General features: G+C 42.8%; 1 protein-coding gene across 18 annotated transcripts in view; it reads left to right on the forward strand.

Annotated features, from left to right (window-relative positions):
• Nucleotides 1-75: 75 nt before the first annotated feature.
• The window catches only part of MYCBP2 (MYC binding protein 2), a 169986-nt gene continuing 151294 nt past the window's right edge, over nt 76-18767 (forward strand). For 17 of the 18 annotated variants that reach the window (XM_033514187.1, XM_015622763.2, XM_015622721.1 and 14 more), the window contains exon 1: nt 260-546. In XM_033514187.1, coding sequence (XP_033370078.1) covers nt 275-546 — 272 coding nt within the window. In that variant the 5' untranslated portion in view covers nt 260-274. Of the gene's footprint in view, nt 547-18767 lie in introns of all 18 variants that reach the window. The other variant, XM_033514209.1, reaches the window with a different exon arrangement.

Genomic DNA, 18767 nt, shown 5'->3' on the forward strand with positions numbered 1-18767 from the left:
CACGGTCCTTCCCGGGACTCGCTGGCGACGGGCGCTGCGCCCGCGGCGGAAGGCGAGCGGCGGGTAGCTAGGGCCTGGAGCCGCCGCTGGAGGAGGGGAAGAGCGGGGTGTTCCCGCAGCGCGGGTGGATGCGCAGCCTGAAGGGCGGCTCCTGCGGCGGCTCCTGCGGCCTCGCCATGGCCGGGCCCCGACGGTGAAGGCAGCGGGAGCCGCCTGTGTCCGCGCCGCGCCAGGAGGCGGCGCCGCCGCAAGCAGGGGGCGGGCGGAGAGGGGGATGAGCAGCGCCGCAGCCGCCGCCGCCTCTGCGGGAGCCGCCGCCGCCTGCACCGGGGCCGAACGCGGCTACTCCTTCTCCTCCGGCGGCGCCGCTACGGCCATGGGGCCCGAGGAGGGCTCGGCTGGCGGGCTGGGAGCCCTGCCCGCGCCTCCCCTGGGCTGCCGGAGCCGCTACCAGCTGCTGCTCTCCGGGAAGGCCCTGGCCGACAGATACCGGAGGATTTACACGGCGGCGCTGAGCGACCGTGAGCTGGGGAGCCACCCGGGCAGGTAACGCGCGCCGCGCTCCCCCCCGGGCCAGACGCGCAGCCCCCGCGACCCCTCCCATCGCCGGCTGGGAGCGGCCCGGCGCGTGCACCTTCCTCCCTCCCTCCCCAGGGAGGGCAGCCGCCCTCCTCATCCTCCTCCCCGCCCCCGTGCCGGGCAGCGCGGGTGTCCCCGCTGCCATGTGGCCGGCGGCGCCGCGCCCCAGGGGACGGACGGAGGGAAGGGGCGGTGATGTAACCCGGCGGCTGCCCAGGTGCCGCCCGGGCCCCGCCGCTCGCTTGGCCGGCGATACCGCGCAGATGGCGCTGCCGCCCCCTCTCCCGGGGCCCTCCGGGGCAGAGTTACCTGTGCCCTCCCCAGTGTGCGGCCCATCCCCTGCGGGGGGATGGAGAATGCCCATGCGGAGCCCCCGGGCAGACCTCGCTCCGGCCAGGCTTGCCGGAACGGGCTGGACACCGTGGTCTCTCCCGGGACAGGCTGCGCAGGGCACCCGCGGATTCCGCTGGCCGTGTTACCCTAGCGAGAGAGCTCGGCGGTTTTTCCATGTACTGGGGCTGCTTTTAGCTGCCCTGCCTTATTTTTCCTCCTCCTCTTTAGGTCATCTTCCCCCTTTGCCATCGCCGTGTAGGCGGCCTCGGCGTCTGGCGGGAGGCAGCGCCTTGCCGGCGGGAGCCGGCAGGTTGTGGGGTGCGGTGTGGCACCACCTGGTTCCCGAGCACCCCTCCGCTGGCGGATGATGCCCCTCAGGGCTCCCTCTCCAGGTCCTGCCAGCCGGCTCTGGGGCCGCAGCAGGGTGCCTGTTGCTCCTCCGGCCGCGAATGCCGCCCTACCCTGCTCCCGGGCGGGGAGGGGAGGGGGCTGCGGGCTGTAGCGGTGCGGAGCCGCGGGGGACGAGAAGGGGGGCCGCCCTTACCCCGCAGCCCCTGGCCCGGCCCGGGCGGACCCTCCCGGCCCTGCAGGCCGTGGCGAGGTGCCCGGTCTCGCTGTGTGAGGGGCTCCCCCATGGTGCCCCGGCGCTCCCCATTGTTTCCCTCAGAAGGTTTCTGAGCATGTGGATGACATGAAACCGGCACCTTCCTGTGTTCTCAGCCTCTGCTGCTCTTCAGGCTGTGATGTGGGTGGCCGGGTCGTAGGGAGAGCTTTGAGTCACCGTTGTTCTAAGTTTGCAAACGGTTGTAAAACACGAAGAGGTTGCTTGCTCGGCTTCTCCAGATTTTTGTTCGTTGACAGCAGGGCTTACCCCCCACCCCCTCGCCCCAGAAAGCTGTGTCTAGGAGTGGAATTAACCTAAGATCCATACCTTTCCCAATTTGCTTATGGTAGATGCTGGAAACATGGGTACTTGACATCTTTGCAGCTACCGACTTCTTTTCAGACTGTATGATAGGGAAACTGTAGTTCTTGTTACCCCCTTGAGGGCTTGCAAGTCTTTTCTTACTCCGAATATTCCTTAGTCCAGTGATTATACTTTTTCCATTAAATCTCTTCCTGCTTTTGAGGTTTGTATCGTTTAATCCTGGGATTGCAAGTGCTAAGTGTATGGATACTACTAAATGCAAGGAAATCAGCTGTGCAATTGCTCCTCAGTGCTCAGATATCTGTCTGAATTTTGCCCTAAGAGGTCTGTATTTCTTAAAGCTGTAGTTTTGTGTTAGTTGTGTCCTCCATATCTTTTGGTTTCAGGATGATTCAACTGCTATCCCTCATACGCAGAATTGTAGAAAATACTAGCTTTAGGTGGGTGTAAATGTTAATGCTTCTTTTAAATTATGTTTTTGAGGTCAAGTCAAAGAAGACAGACTCCTTGTACAGAGCAAACAGGTTATATTAAGCTTTGGCAAGTAAATGACAGGTAGTTAATACTGGTGAATACAGCCAGTGTGTGTTGGACTTCTGACAAGAGGCATATTTAATAATTATTTAGTTTCCTGCTATCACTACTCTCACTATCTTATGTGGCAGACTGATGGCAGCCAAGATACTGCTTCTGACCTCCACCCTTTCTCCATATTGGTGTCAAAATACTGCTAAGTACTTCAGCCACCTGCTAGACTTAAACCAAAACGGTCAAAAATGCCTTTTCACAAAAAATAATAAAAATTCCAAATATTTTCTAAAAAGATGCATAAAATTTAACTGTGACTGCATCAAGTTGCTGTGGTAGAAAACAGTGCTAGATAAATTAAATGGAGCTTAAGATAATATAGTTTATGACAGAAGTCTTGATTTTTATATATATGGAAAATCTTAAGCCTCTTAATCAGATTGTCAGTATGAGTGTTTGTGACTAGAAAAATTACTTGAAGTAGCTGGAAAAAAGCTAAACAAATTGGCTTATCAACAGTAAAAAAATTATTTCTATGTCTGAAGAAGACTGATGTGAAGAATGATAGTGCAACCTATTTGTAGTGACTTGGTGTGGAATTTTTTGCTTCAAGTCTGCAAAATTATACTCTGCACTTCATGGGCTATGGCCAATGCCTGTCTCAGTAAGTGTTTATGTTCCAAACCCAACTTTAATGTTTATGAAGAACCGGCAAGCAGTATAAAAATGCTTGTGTGTAGACAAGGAATTCAAACATTGTGGAGATTATCTGAAAGTCACAAGATTAGTATCATATTTGCAAGGTGTTTGTGCTGTCTGTCATCTGAGGGGATGAATATCACGTGTTGAGTAGGATGCAGTAATTGGCTTTGAAACAGAACCAGCAGTGCTTTGCATTTCCTCATGTGATACGGGCTGCAGTGTCATGAACACTGGTCTCCACAGGAGATAGTCGGTCGGTGTGCTTCCTCCCCCTGCCATGCTGACATAATACTTGTATGGTGTCTTGCAGTAACAGATTAGAGACTCTCTGGGTTAAAATTAACTTGGCAAAACTGGTTTGTTGTAATCCGGACTAATTCCCTGGTCTGGCTCACCTTGTGATTGCACTTGAGACAGTGTGAGGTAAGGGTTGCTCAAAGATTTCTGTGTACGGAGAGGCGGGAGCAAAGAAACTTTTTGTCACTCGTGCTAGCCTAATAATTTTATGAAAGGAAACAGAAAAAAGTATATAATTCTGCAATTTAACATGCAGTTCTCTTTGTGCAGATAACAGTGTTAAGGATCTGCTATAGTACTACCAGCAGTGGGAAATTTAGTTGTCAGTTCAAGATTGGTTTGGAAGAAAAATCAGCTCTGAGCGAGCCTCAGTTTATAGTCTCTGCTTTGTGGCCACTGAAATATTTGAAAGTAATAAGGTCTAATGTAGTCATTAAAGTATGTAAAACACTAGTAGGAAGTATTGGCCTCTTCAGAGTGCAAGTAAAAATCCATGTTAAATTGTTGTCTTGTATGGTAGGTTCTGAGTGGACAAAACTGCAAGTGTGTACTGGATTTAGTACTGTACCAAACCTCTGTATTTGAAAATTAAGGTATTTCTGATTTTTACATTTTTGCTATCTTCAAATACACTTTTTTTCAGTATTATGACTTAATCCTAACGAACATCCCTATCCATCTGAGTTGCTGCTGTTATTGCTTGTGCATCTTGGGGGGTTTTGCTGAACTGCCAGTCCCTTTACTGGGACTTTCACCTATTTATGTATTACCAGAATTGTCAGGCTCAGTATGTTTTCTTGTCAAATATGGATAGCTATATAAATTTCTAATGGCTGTAGTGTGATTTGTTTCATGGTGGAGGTGTTCACTACATAATTTGAAATTATTATATTAGAATGGCAATGTACTCTGAAATGACAGTAACTTCATAGTCATGCCCACATAACCATTACTTTATTGCTAAAGTTGCCTCTCAGCTTAGATCCTTCAAAGAAAAGCTTCCATTTGTGTGGTGGACTCAAATGTTGTGGTCTCACTGAGGCCAGGAAAAATTCAGTGATGATGGGAATGTTAGATTTCTTATATTAACCAGAAATTAGATGGCTGTTTTTTCCAGGTATTTTGGCTGAAGGAGAGCCAGCCAACTTTATTTCATGTTGATTGTTTCAACTGGATGATTACAGCAAGTTTTGAAAGTAGGCCACTCATTCACACTTGTAATTGTAAACTATACATCCTCTACACATTAGACTTTTCAAAATTGACAGTCTTCCCTTTTACCCTTACTTGTGCTCAGTAATGCATTGCTTATTTGGGATGTTTCAAGTAAATGTACTTGAAAATTTATTACTGAAATGTTACTGAAGCTTCAGCTTTGCCTTGCCAGGATTTAAAGATACGGTGAAAACTATCTTCAAGTAAATTTAGGTATAGGAGATTTGTATTATTTTGATGGTTGGTACCTGAGAAAGCCTTTATTTCTTCAGATCTGAAGCCTTTACAAAAGCTGTTAGCTTTTTTTTAGTTGGGAACTTGTTGCTCTTTTAATATGGAATAATAATTGCAAAGAGTTAGGAGGCATTTATTTAGCTAAAAAAATAAAAGTTATGTCTATAAAGACTAGCAAAATGATAGAAGCGTTACATTGTCTACTAAATTTTCCTGCTTATTCCTGTGCAAACGTTTGCTCTGTAGGTCCTTTCCAACTGAAATATTCTAGTCTAGTCTGGTTTATGGTCTCTGTTTTTCAGTTCTAATGTTTGGCAGATGTAATTTTACAAAACAAAGTTCAAGTCTTGTGTAAACTAAAACTGTTTAATTGGGAAATTGATGTGCTGTTGGGTTTCAGATGAAGTTGTGCATTAGAGCTGATGAAAGTTGCTGTCTGCTGTATACATTTTAGCTGCAGGGTGGTAATATTTTAATACTCTATTGCCCTATTGGTTAATGGGGATTAGCAAATTACTAAAAAAGTGTATTTTTACTTATTTACCTTATATTCTGTTAAGGAAAAGAGTTTTATGCAGTAGGTTTTTTTTTAACCTCTAGTTGTCTCTTAGTCTAGCATGGTTGTATTTGTTCAGTGTTGGTACAGAAAACATAATAGAAGCTGGAAAGACCCCAATAATATTACATTGAGAGGCTTAAGATGGGCATTTTATTTGTGAATATATATATATATCAATAAGAACTTAATAAAAACTCATAATTTATATGAGTAATTAAAGCATGAATCAATGGTTTGTGGTGGGGTTTTTTTGGATGTTGTATTTTTTCGTTTAAACTGAGAAGACATGCTAGTTAAAGTTTGTTTGTTACACAATCTGCTCTGGCACACTGATGGCTTGTTGGGTGGCAAGTTGAGGCAGTTAAGGTTGGGCTGGAGCAATTGAATAAGTTACCACTCCTCCCTGCTAGCCATGTTAAATGTAGTACATATGTTTCCTGCATACTTAAAAACTTGCTGTGGAATTTGTTTTTCTGCTATGTTAACTATCAGCTGTTTTGGTTTTCCTCCCATATTATGCCTTCTGGACAAAATATTTTGAAGTTTTTTTTTTTTTTTAGTAAATTCTCTTCCTGACATATGACTATGTATGTTTTGCCAAACCCATGATTTAAATACTATTTATGTCTTTATAGAAAGCACATGGGATGTATCAATAACAGAGTTTTTGGTACTTTATGTAAACTGTTTTCCTAACCCGTAGTTTACTTTGATAACCTGATCACTTGCAGTGTTACTTGAACACATGGTTGTCTTTCTTTCTTACCTCGCTTGCCATGAACACTGCTTTGTGCTGAGGTGCTTAGTGGAATAGGGCTTGTATAATTAACTTTATATTGTAAATACATTTTCAAGCTGATCTATTCCATTGGTCCTTCACAGCCAGTACCTACCATTGTGCCCCTTCAAAGGATGAATACTAGAAATTAACACAGGAGAATAGGCTCCTTATGCTGTGACTGCATTAAGGCAGATGTTTCTGTACTTTTAGATTGAGTGTGTCATATGTTTCAAAGCATATTAATATACTTTATATGATTTTTTTTCTAAGTGTATCATAGCATATCACATGTTGTCGCTCATTCCCTTCAGACTGATGAATGTGTTGATGAACTTAATTAAATGAAATTAAACTGAATGATAGTTCATTTTTTTGCATATAGTATAGCTATGACTGCTTTGGCTTGAGAAAACAGGGTTTTTTTTGTTATAAGTGTAATAAATCTAAATTTATACCTATTGTACACATCAGAAAAAAAATCAAGAAACTTGTCCCCACATTAAACTGGAGATGTGTGGTTAGATTAGTACTGTTCCTTATTTTAATATTTTTCCCTTAACTGTTTTAGGCTTGTGTTCCCAAACATTATCGTATGTAATGGGTTTTAAACTCTTGGAAAAAGCTTCATAACTGCTGTGAAAGGGTGTATGTGGTGTAACTTCAGTAGGCAGCTGAGAACCACATGACTCCTTGGTTATTTCCCCCTGCAGTGGGATGGGGGACAGTAGAAAGTATAAAAGTGTGACAGTTCAGGGGTTGAGGTAAAGACAGTTAAGTACGTAAAGCAAAAGCTGTATGTACAAGCAAAGCAAAACAAGTAGTTAATACATTACTTACCATCAGCAGGCTGATGTTCAGCCATCTCCAGGAAAGCAGGGCTTCATCATTCTCAGTGACTTGGGAATGCCATAACTCTGAATGTATTGTCTCCTCAATACTTCTTTCTTCCTTCCTGCTTTTTATATTGAGCATGATATCGTGTGATAGGGAATATCCCTTTAGTCAGTTGGATTCAGTTGTCCCAGTTATATCCCTTCTCAGCTTGTTGTGCACCCCCTGCTTACTTGCTGGCAGGGCAGTGTGAGAAACTGGAAAGGCCTTTACCCTGTCTAAGTGTTAGTCAGCAACAGATAAAGCACCGGTATCCTACCAGCACTGTTTTCATCACAAATCCAAAACATACAAGCATGATACAAGCTGCTTGGAAGAAAATGAACTCTATTGTAGCCAAAGCCAGATAAGGTCAAAAAGTAGAAGTCTGTTGTTTGTAGTTTAAATTCACAAATACCATGGTATTTAGATTATTTTGGCAATGATCTCTGTCAGTCTAGAAAAGTTTCCAGCAAAGAGTTTTAACCTCAACAGGGTTAAAACTGAAGTCTTCCTCTTCTCTACTGTGCTCCTTGTTGCAGTCAGTAACATCGCTCACCTCTTCTATTGCTGTGTCTATGCAGTTTGGCAGCCAATCGTTTGTTACACTGAGATGAACTTATTGTTTGATAAATACCTTATTCTATTTTTATTATTTCAGCCTCTATTTTGTTTTGCCATGTTAAATGTAGTCACTTGTGACTTTCCTATCTGATTTGGCCTTGCTTTTCTCTCCCACTAGCCAGTGGATAATTCTTTCTCAACAGATGTGCTCATGTCTTCATTATGCTTGTATGTTTTCAGAGTAGTCATATCTCTGTGCCTTTTCTGCTCAAACCAAATGGTTCTCTATCCTCTTTTATTTCTAGAACATACTGTTATACAGGGTAGACCACTGACAGCTGTAAACTGGTGAGTTTTCAGTTGTTTGCATTTGGCAGTTGTCTTCTGCTATTCATTGCAGATTAAGTTAGAATTTCTTTGGTTTGCTTTTGTTTTTAATCACCTTAAAGATGTTATACTGTCATTATGCACTGGTAATGGGCTTGTTCTTAATAAGTACAAATTTCGACTTCATGGAGCATATTTTCTAAATTTAAATTCTGCTGATAAGATTCTGTGTAAGATAGCTTTGAATGCACTTTGATTTTGGCGGTTTTGTTTAGATAGGAGAGTGGCCAGAGGTGCAGATCTTTGCTGTGGTTGAATGACTTTCCTACTATGAAAAAACAAAAAGTCCTAGAAATATTTACAGATAAATACTTTTGTCTGCATTGACAAACTTTAGGAATAAGAATTTCCTTGCATGTGTTCTTGCAGATCTAATTTCATAGATAGCATCAAAGTGAATAATGAAAAATCAGATAATTACAGAAAAGAAACTCCAACTGTTAGTGATTGTACTGAGAGATGTTCTCTTTGTGTGGAGAACACTTTGAATGGATGCCTTCTTGAGTTACTTTTTTTTTTTTTTTTTAAATTTGAAACAGATTTCTGCTATTTCAGAAACCTTTTCAGTTACAAAAGGGATCAGATACTGTTTTGCACTTTTGTCATGGTCAAATGAAAATCAGTTCCATTTTACTCATCCAGTTGGGTTTTAATTTCATTTGTAGAACCTGTATTATTAGTTTCTGTCTGTATAGGAGAGGCCTTAGGGTATTCCAGGAGCTGAATAACCCCTTTCTGAAGCCTTCAGAATTTTGGCTTTCAGAAACACAGTAGTTGTTAGGAAAGTTATTGTCATAGTGAAATAGTCCTCATTATGAAATTAAAGTAATGATTAAAAAGATGTGCAATTTTGGCTCATCCAACAATGGCACATAAAAATCCCAACTGGAAAATCAGTGGCCTTTTTCTTCTGTTCTGAGTTTTTTCAACCTTTTCAGATACCATAGAAGCCCAGTGTAAAACTGTCCTACTAGTCTGCCTATGTTTTCCTCTAAGCCTGTGGTAATTGGATTGTGGCTGCTGTTCCTTACCCCGATTTACGGATTTAGGGGATGGGATTCTGATGGTTTTTCCATTTGTAGATATACTGCTTAAGCCCTGACTTTCCTTTTATTATTGGCATGGATGAAAATTCACATCTCAATGCTTGATTAATTATTCAAAGAAGATAGTGTGTAAGCTGGTAATGGCTTGGAGAGTGTACACATGGCTCTTTGAATGACAGTTGGCTTATTGTTTGTTTCACTAAAAATGTTAAATTTTAGGCTTTCTAAATAAAAATATCAATAATTTTAAATACTTGAGGTCATCTGAAATAGTATTGTCAGCAATCAAAAAGTACTAAGCTTTTCTGATTCAGAGAAAATATTGGTTGTGCTCTCGGTTTTGTTTTGAGGTCACCTACCAAGCTGAACAGTTTCCCACTCTAATGATTCTCACAGCTGAATTGCTTAAAAATCTGGAGAGCTTGGTGAAAAATAACTGTAGGCAATCTACAGATACCTTCCAGTCAGGGAGAGCAGTAGATGTGCTGTACCTTGAGTAAGGCTTTTGACACTGCCTCCCACAGCATGCACAGGCTGACAATGGATGGGTTACATAAGTGGATAGTGAAGTAGACTGAGAATGGGCTGAATGATTTGGCCTAGAGGTTTGTGATCTGTGACACAAAGTCCAGATGGAGTCAAGTTGTCAATCATTTACCCTAGAAGCTGATACTGGGGCAATTGCTGTATAGCATCTTCATTAATGGCCTGAATGCTGTGACAGTATACCCCCAGCAAGTTCACAGATGGTACAAAGCAGAGAGGAGTTCATCATATACCACATGCTTGTGTTTGCATTCAGAGGGATGCAGCCAGGCAGGAGATTTGGGCTGAGTGGAATTTTAAAGTGCAACAAGGGGAATTGCAGAATCCTGCATCAGGGACGAAATAACACTGGGGGGCTGATGAGCTGGGACACAGCTCTGCAAAGAAGTAGCTTGGTGTACTGGTTGGCAGCCAGCTGTGTGCAAGTAATGCACTGCCATGGCAAAGGTGGCAGACCACCTCCTGGGCTTCATTAGGAAGAGTGTTGCCAGCTGGTTGAAGGAGGTGCTCTCTGCTCAGCACTGGTGAGGCTGCATCTGTGGTGTCCAGTTCTGGGCTTCCCAGTAGAGAGGAGAGAGATACTGCAAATAGTTAAGTGCTACACGGTCATGTCAGTGATTAAGGATCTGGAGCTTTTCTTCAGTAAGGAAAGGCTTCAGTAAGAGGGCTGGGACTGTTAGCTTGGAGAAGAGAAGGTTCAGGAGTGATTTTGTTAATGCCGTGAGGGAATGAAGAAGGGAGAAGGAATAAAGAAGATGCTTCTCAGTGTTGTTCCCCACCTCGATATGGCACCGTTGTGGTGCAAATTAAAAATCAGAAAATTCCAGTGCATTCCAAAGGTCAAGCATTGGCAGGTGTTGTCTAGAGAGGTTTAATATCTCCTTGGTAGTACTAAAAATGCAACTGCACGTGGTAGTGGGCAACTTACTGTCTCTGATGCTGCTTGAGCAGGAAGTTTGACAGAATCAGACACAGAATCACAAAACAGTTGAAGTTGGAAATGACTTCTGAAGTTCATCTGGTCCATCCTCCTGCTCAAACAGGGCCACCTGGAGCCAGTTGCTCGGGATGCGGTCCAGATGGCTTTGAATATCAGCAAGGTTGGAGACTCCACAGCCTTGTTTGCAACCCGAGCCAGTGCTCAGTCACCCTCACAGTAAAAAAAAAAAAAAAAGTTACCTTGACAATCAGATCTTCTAGCAGAGCTGTGTTGTAAGGTTATTGTGGTACTAGAAACAGAACCATTAAATAGTTTAGGTTGGGAAAGACCTTTAAGATCACTGGGTTTCATTGTTAACCCACCACTAAACCGTGTCCTTGAGCGCTCCATCTACTCACCTATTAAATACTCCTGGGGGTGGTGATTCCACTGCCCCTGGGGCAGTGTGTTCCAGTTCCTGAAAACTTACGCTGAATAATTTTCCCCCAATACCCAGTCTAAACCTTCCCTGGTCCAGCTTGAGGCCATTGCCTCTTGTTCTATTGCTGGTTACTTGAGAAAAGAGACTGATCCCCACCTGGCTACAAACTTTATTCAGAGAGTTGTGTGGAGGAATAAGGTCTCCCCTGAGCCTTCTTTTCTCCAGCCTGAGCAACCCCCAGCTATCTCAGCCCATTCCTCATAAGACTTGTTCTCCAGACACATCACCAGTGTTGCTGCCTTTCTCTGGGCACACTCCAGCACTTTTTGGAGTGAGGAGTCAAAAATCGAACACAGGATTCAAGGTGTGACCTCAACAGTGCGTAGTACAGGGGATGATCACTGCCCTGGCCCTGCTGGCCACACTATTTCTGATACAGGCCAAGATGTCATTGGCCTTCTTGGCCACCTGGGCACTCTGCTGGCTCATGTTCAGTAGCTGTCAACCAGCACCCCCAGATCCTTTTCTGATGGGCAGCTTTCCAGCCCTTCCCCCAGCCTCTAGTGCTGCAAGTGGTTGTCAAGACCCAAGTGCAGGCTCTGGCATTTGTCCTTGTTGAACCTCACACATTTGGCCTCAGTCCAGCAAAGAGTCCCCTCCTAAGCCATGAGCCACCAGTTTCTCCAAGGAAATGCTGTGAGGAGCAATGTCTAAAGGCTTTATAAAAGCCAGGTAGACAACATCCACAGCCTTTCCCTCATCCACTGAGTGGGACACCTGGTCATAGAAGGAGATCAGGTTGGTCACACAGGACTTACTTTTCATAAACCCATGTTGACAGCCCTGGTCCCCTGGTTGTCCTGTATGTGCCATGTGATTGCACTCAGGATGATCTGCTCCATGACCTTTCCCAGCACTGAGGTCAGGCTCACTGGGCTGTAGTTGCCTGAGTTTTCCTTCTGGCCTTTCTTGTGATTGGGTGGCACATTGACTGAACTTCCAGTCAAGTGGAACCTCCCTGGTTGGGCAGAGCTGCTGGTGAGTGAGAATGCAAAGTGGTTCAGTGAGCACTTCTGCCAGTTCCTGCAGTACTCTTTGGTGGATCCCACCCAGCCCCATAGACCTGTGTGTGTGTCTAACTGGTGCAGCAGGTCACTGACCATTTCCACTTGGATGATGGGGGCTGAATACCCTGAGAACCCAACTGGTCAGAGACAGAGTAGGCATTAAGTACCTCAGCATTTTCTTTATCCATTATAGAATGGAGATTGTCCTCGCCCTTCTTTTTGTTGTAAATATATTTTTAGAAACTTGTATCAGATCTTCATGCTATAGCTTGATATGAATAAAGGGAATATGAGAGGAACTAAAAAGATAGGAACAGGTGCAGTTTTAGATAAGATAAAGCAACATACTTGTCCAAGCATTCTTGTAGGAAGAACTGCATGGTAACAAAATCCAAATGTAAGTGATTTATTATTTAGAGTATTTTTTAATTCAAGGTGTTTTGTGTGTTGAAGTCTTCCTGGATGTTTTCTGGTGGTACTTAGTCCCCAGTTTGGTGATATTACTGCAAAAACTTAGCTTTCCTCTCTGCAGCCTTCCACGTGTTTTGTTTTTTCTTCTGGAAGCAAATATATTCAAACTAGTAATATATCACAACAGGCAAAACTATGGTTTGTGAATCAGCTGTCATGCAACTGAGCTACTTTGGCTGTGCCTTTGGCAGAAGCATTATCTTATTTTTCCTATCCTGCCTGCAACTGTGCAAAGAGAAAGGGAAGGTCAAACAACTACTTCATGGAGGTATTTTTTATTAAGTATTTTACAAAGCAATAGTTAGCTTTTCAGAGATATTCTAAAATCCAGGGATATTAACCAGTGTTTGCAAAAAGCAATTTTTTTCCCTTGGGTGTTTTGTAGATTTTTTTGCCAAATCACAGTGAAAAGATTTGTGTATTTATTACTTCAGAAATCAATTTTGTTGGTTTTTTTTTTCTATCTGGGATTTGTAAATTTTTGGGGGTGTTTGTGATATAAGTGTATGGTGTAGTATATACTTGATGAATGTTTATTTCATTAAGCTTGTCAATACTTAGTTTGGCATTACACTGAGAGTTTATGTATTTTATGATAGGCATTTCTGTGCCAGGTTTCAGTTTATATGTACGTATGTTGTTCCCTGTCAACTGTTTTATGGCAAATCCTTTTGGAAACTTGATAGGTATTACTGTAGGTGATCTGAAAAATGAAGCATTAAAAATCTTTTGCAGCTATTGTTTGTAAGCAGACATTTTGTTTATCAAGACAAGAGCAGATTGTGAGTTTTGAGTGATATTTGTTTTCCTTCTTTATTCTTGCAGCCTGCTGACACTGTCCCTCCCCATGGTTGAAAGTGTGCTGGATGTTCCAGCAGTAGAAGGAAAGATAAACATGCTGGCTACTTAGTTGGCAAGGACAAGGACAGAAAGTTAAGCATGGGAAGCCTTAGGAGTTCAGTTGCAGGGTGCTTCAACAACTAAATTAACTAAATATTATAGAACATTTGCTTGGTCCTCTTGACTTGCACTGCTTTGACACTAACTGTTTGATTTGTGTTGGTGTGAGTTAGATGAAGAAACAAAAAGTGGGGACAGAATTAGGTGTTTGGTATAGGCTGGACCTAATGTTAGAGCCATTTTCTTTGCATCTCCCACTTTACAGTTACAGATGCAATGCTAAAGCACATACCCTAAAGTGATGCATTCTGTATTCCAGGTGTGTAGAAGGTGTATAGCATTTTGTTTAGGTGAATTGTTTATTTTGGATTACTTTATGGGGCTTTTTGTTAGGCTGTTTCTCATTACAGATGATAGAATTCTTGGCAGCTGAAATAACAGTGCAGAGATTACATTGAGATAGATAGATAGAAGAAATCAAAGGGTGTTTTGGTTGCAAGTTCCCGGTACATACCTACGTATGGGAGATGTTGTACATAGAGGCTCTCAAAAGAAGTAGTTGCTTTAAAAAAAAAAGTAACCCTTCAGTTCATAGAAATAAGGCTGCTGAACACTGAAGCTTATGCACATGTGAAGAGGTACCAAAATAGGGAGTATGCGAGCAGCGACTCTAATTTGTTTAACCTCAAGGTTTGTTGGTTGCATTTTGTCACGTGGTACCTCTTCATCTCCTTACCAATATGCAACCTCCATGTAGTTTTATCAATGCTCAGTTCTCTGGTCATAAAACCTCTTCTCTGACTATAGATTAGGCCATTGAAGTTCTTCCCACTTCCTTTGTTCTGTTTCTTATCATTCTCAACTCCTTCATGTGAGCTGTTGATTGCACCTTCCAAACTTCTCTTGAACTTCTTAGTTTCTTTGTTTCCCCCTGGCTGTATGTTTGCCAAATGCTTCTCAGTTGCAGCAAATTGGGATGTCCTTTAAAATAAGATGGTCCCACCATTTTGAGATCTCCTCAGATCGTCTGAGCAGACTTGATGACCCTTTTTCTTTGATATTTCCTTTCCTTTATTTTGAAGCTCTTATAGTTGAACTAATACAGCAATGAGATGTGTGTATAGCAAGTTTCTCATTGACAAATGAACTGATATTTATCATCTGTAGTTCTCTGTATTTGATATTAAGTTGCCTAGAATCTGGATTACAAATTTAAGAACTGTTTTGGAGCACTTCAGAGGATATGGAGTAAATGACTCAGGAAATAAGGAAGTGCAGCAGAGGCTGCAGTTGCTTTTAAGTTGCTCTTCATAATGGTATTGTTCTTTGTGTGATCAAGTGTCAGATAGATTACCTGGTTACAGAAGACAGGGAAAAAACCTTAAAAAGGCACATTGTTGTATTTCATCAGAAGAGTGCCTTCTGGTGTTCCGTACAGCAGGAAAGTCTGCTGCAGATCTGATGGATCTAATAGCAGATCAATGAGCAGATCAGAGCTCTTATTCCACCCTTGGGCTTGCACGAAGGGTGGGCCTATGGGAATCTCCTAAAGTTGATTCAGGCCAAGTGCAAGCTGCTTCACCTGGGTTGGAGCAACCCTCAGTATTAACACAGGCTGGGGGATGAACAGATGGAGCAGCCCCCAACAAAGAAGGATTTTGGCGTGCTGGTGAGTGAAAGTCTGGATGTGATCCAGCTAAGTTCCTGTCACAGGAAGGACATGGACCTGTTGGAGTGAATCTAGGGAAGAGTTACCAAGATGTTTAGAGGGATGGAGCACCTCTCCTGAGAGGAAAGGCCAAGAGAATTTGGATTGTTTAGCCTGGAAAAGGGAAGGCTTTGAAGTGACTTAATTGGGCTAAAATGACTTAAATGCCTATCAGGCATTTTATGATTCTATGATTTTTCAAGCAAGTGCAAGTAAGAAAAGCAGATGTTGCTCCTTTTGTCTCATTGTCTCGACTATATCCTTCCTCAGCTAAAGTTTTTAGGTGTGTTACCTTTGGCCTGATGATTTGGCTGCCTCTGTTCTAGATAGAACAACTGTAAAGTAGATTTAAAACTTCACAGGAGCCCACCCTGGAGACATGCTGTGGAGTGGCTGTCATGGGGGAAACCGGCGAGAACGGGTAGTAGCTGTTGATCTGCATCTGGATCTGTCCTAGGTCCTGAACTGTATAGTCTCTCACTGACAGTTTCAGAGTGGGAATTGAGATTGTAGATGAAAAAGTTAGCAGAGGATGCAAAACTGTGAAAGATTAGATATACTTAAGCTTGTAGATATTTAGCTTCAGAAAATCCCACTACCAATCCAGTAAGCAAGCCAACAATGTAAAAACCAACAATGTAAAACCAACAATGAATAAAAGGTACCTCATGAGAGATTCTACAAATTCTATAAAATTATAAAGTGATTGTGATTCAGAAGTAGCCATGCTACTGGAGTGTTTCAGAATTTTATTTTAAATTGTAAGGGATTCTTTTGTGTCGAAAACCTGAAGTAATTCTTGACCATTTCTTTGTATTTCAGGATTGTGGGACTTTTTTTTTTTCACTTTTTTTTGTCATTTTCTGAAAAGGAAGGCATGGTTACTCTGAGAGAATAGTGAAATTAGATGGTAGTGATGTAAATGGGTTATGACTTAGTTTGAAGGAACTGAGTGCTTAATTTTCAGAAGACTCATTTCTCCTCAGACTTAAAAAAAATTCAAGCAAGTTGTGGAAAAAGAAAAACAAACGGATTTTTCTGTAATAAAGATACGAAAAATAGCATTTAATTGCCATGAAGACAATTTAGAAAAGACCTCAAAAAGAGTTTTCTAGTAGGATTTCATAGGACATGGTGGAAGTGTGATCATTGGCAGTGTTTAATATCTCTCCAGGGAAATGAGATGTTGAGAATGCAGTGGAATCATAGAATGTGCTGAATTGGAAGGAACCCACAAGGATCAGTGTCCACCTCCTGGCCCTGCACAGGACCATCCCTCAGAGTCACACCGTATGTCTGAGAACATTGTCTAAACAGTCCTTGAACTGTCAAGATTGGTGCTGTGACCATTTTCCTGGGGTGCCTGTTCCAGTGCTCAACCACCTTTTTGGATGGACCACATTTTCCTGATAGCCAGACTAAACCTCTCCTCAGTTTTCTGCCATTACCTCTAGTGCTGTCCTGGCCACCAGAGATGTGTACCTGCCCCTCCTCTTCCCCAAATGGGGAAGTTGTTACTGCAGTAAAGTCTCTCCCCTCTGTCTCCTCCAGGCTGCTCCTGTGGCCTCATGTGGCTCATGACCTCAGGTGCTCCTCATGTGGCTTCCCCTCCAGACCCTTCACCATCCTCGCAGCCTTCCTTTGGATGCTAACAGCTTCATGTCTTTCTTATATTGTGGTGCTCAAAACTGTCCCCAGCACTTGAGGTGAGGCCACCCCAGTGCAGAGTGGGACAGTCCCCTCTATTGCCTGGCTGGTGATGCTGTGCCTGATGCACCCCAGGACACACTTGGCCCTCCTGGCGGCCAGGGTGCTGCTGACTCATGTTCAACTTGTCATTAACTGGGACCCTCAGTTCTATGATGGACCAGGAAGTAGAAATGCTGACCTTTTTGGGTTCTTTTGAGACACTCTTTTGACTGGAGTACCTTCCAATTTGACAAATTACGTTTTAGTTTTCCAGGTGACATGCTGTGGGCACAAGCTTTTTTGGAAAGGTCCTGTTAAAGATCCTGTATGGTGTCATGTTGGTTCATCTGCACAGAGAAGCTCTTGATTGTTGTGTGTAAGCATGTTCTCTATCATCCCCTTAGTGTACCTGTGGGTATTGGTTATATCTGAGAAAGCACAGATAAATTCAAGTGACTGACTTATCTTAATGCAGGCATATATTTTAAGTGTGATAGAGTAGTTTTCATCCCTTATTCTCTTGTTAGCTTTGATTATGCTGATTAATTCCCATAGAAGTTGCTCCTATGCCTGATTTTGATGTCTGTTTGCTGATCCAGATGGTGAACAGATGAAAAGCTCAGTGTGTCTCTACTTGGAAGCATAATCAGAAACATGGCATGACACCAGGAGAAATGCAAAACTCAGAATGAGAAAAAATACACTCATTCCATAATGCAGAAGCATTTTTGTTGTACAGTCAAATTTTACTTTGTTTTATAAGCAAATGGTGAAGATCACAGAATAGTTGAGGTTAGAAGGGGCTTCTTGAGACTATCAAGCACTTAAAAGTAGGATCAACCAGGGCAGGTTGCTCTGAACACTGTCCAATTGTATTATCAGTATCTTCAAGGAAGGAGAATGTGTAGGCTCTCAGGGCAACCTATTTCAGTCTTTGACCATTTTTACAGTCCTTAGGTTTAATTGGAACTTCCTGTATTTTTTTTTTTCTATTGTCTCTTGGCTTGTCACTGGATATTGCTTAGAAGAATGTCGCCATCGTCTTTGCTCTCCCATTAGGTAGAGGTGGAAATTCATATGGAGGCTGTTCCAACCCCAGCCTCCTAGGTTTTCTCTTTTCACAGCTAAACAATCTCTGCTTGCTTGATTTCTCCTCATACAACAGAACCTCCAGCTCTTTAAGCATCTTGGTGGCCTTTCTCAGACTCACTCCAGTAAAGAAGTGTCTCTTGTACTGGTGCACCCAGAGCTGCTATATCCAGATTCAGCAATGCAGCTTGTGTGTAGAGCCTGAGTCAACTTCGCCAAACTGCTGGCATCGGAGAGCTCTTCTGCACCCCTTTCTCTCCAGGGAGCTGTATTCCATAGATTCTTCAAAGCAGATTGAAGAACAGGTTGTTCTTGATGGATGAAGTCTGTTTTAGTCTAGGGCTGTGATCCTGCTTTTGTCTTGTTCCCTTCTTTCAGGTTCCTGAACTTCACTGTCACTGAAGTGCACTGTCACTGCATCCAGTATAAGGATGTTGTAATGAAACACTCTCAGACTTGATGATGACTACATGAGTGATAATAGCTTGCTGTTGTGGTCTCCTTGAAAATCTGAGCTTGGGATTTTACTTTGGGCTGTTCAGAAGCAAATGCTTCCTGTGTCTTGTCTAACCAAGCTGATCACAAGCAGCAATAGTTCACCTAATGGAGGAAACAAAAGAATTGTTTGATACCACAAACCTGACTGTTTTATTTTCAGTGCTTACTGAATGGCTGCTGCTTTGTAAGCGAATTTCCACAAGCCCATGAATGCTTAAGCTAACTGTGTTGAATAAGCACTTATAGAAACAGAGTAACAGAATTTGTCATTTGTCTGAAGAGAGCAACTCTTTGCTAGACCTGTCCTGTCAACATTATACTTCTTCCCAAAGATGTGTAAGTAGCTCTTGAACCAGAGCAAGCAAGTTTAGATAAATGCACTGAGATAAAGTCACTTGGAAGTCTTAAAAAATTG

Source organism: Parus major, chromosome 1 (assembly GCF_001522545.3).
Source record: "Parus major isolate Abel chromosome 1, Parus_major1.1, whole genome shotgun sequence".
NCBI lineage: Eukaryota > Metazoa > Chordata > Aves > Passeriformes > Paridae > Parus > Parus major.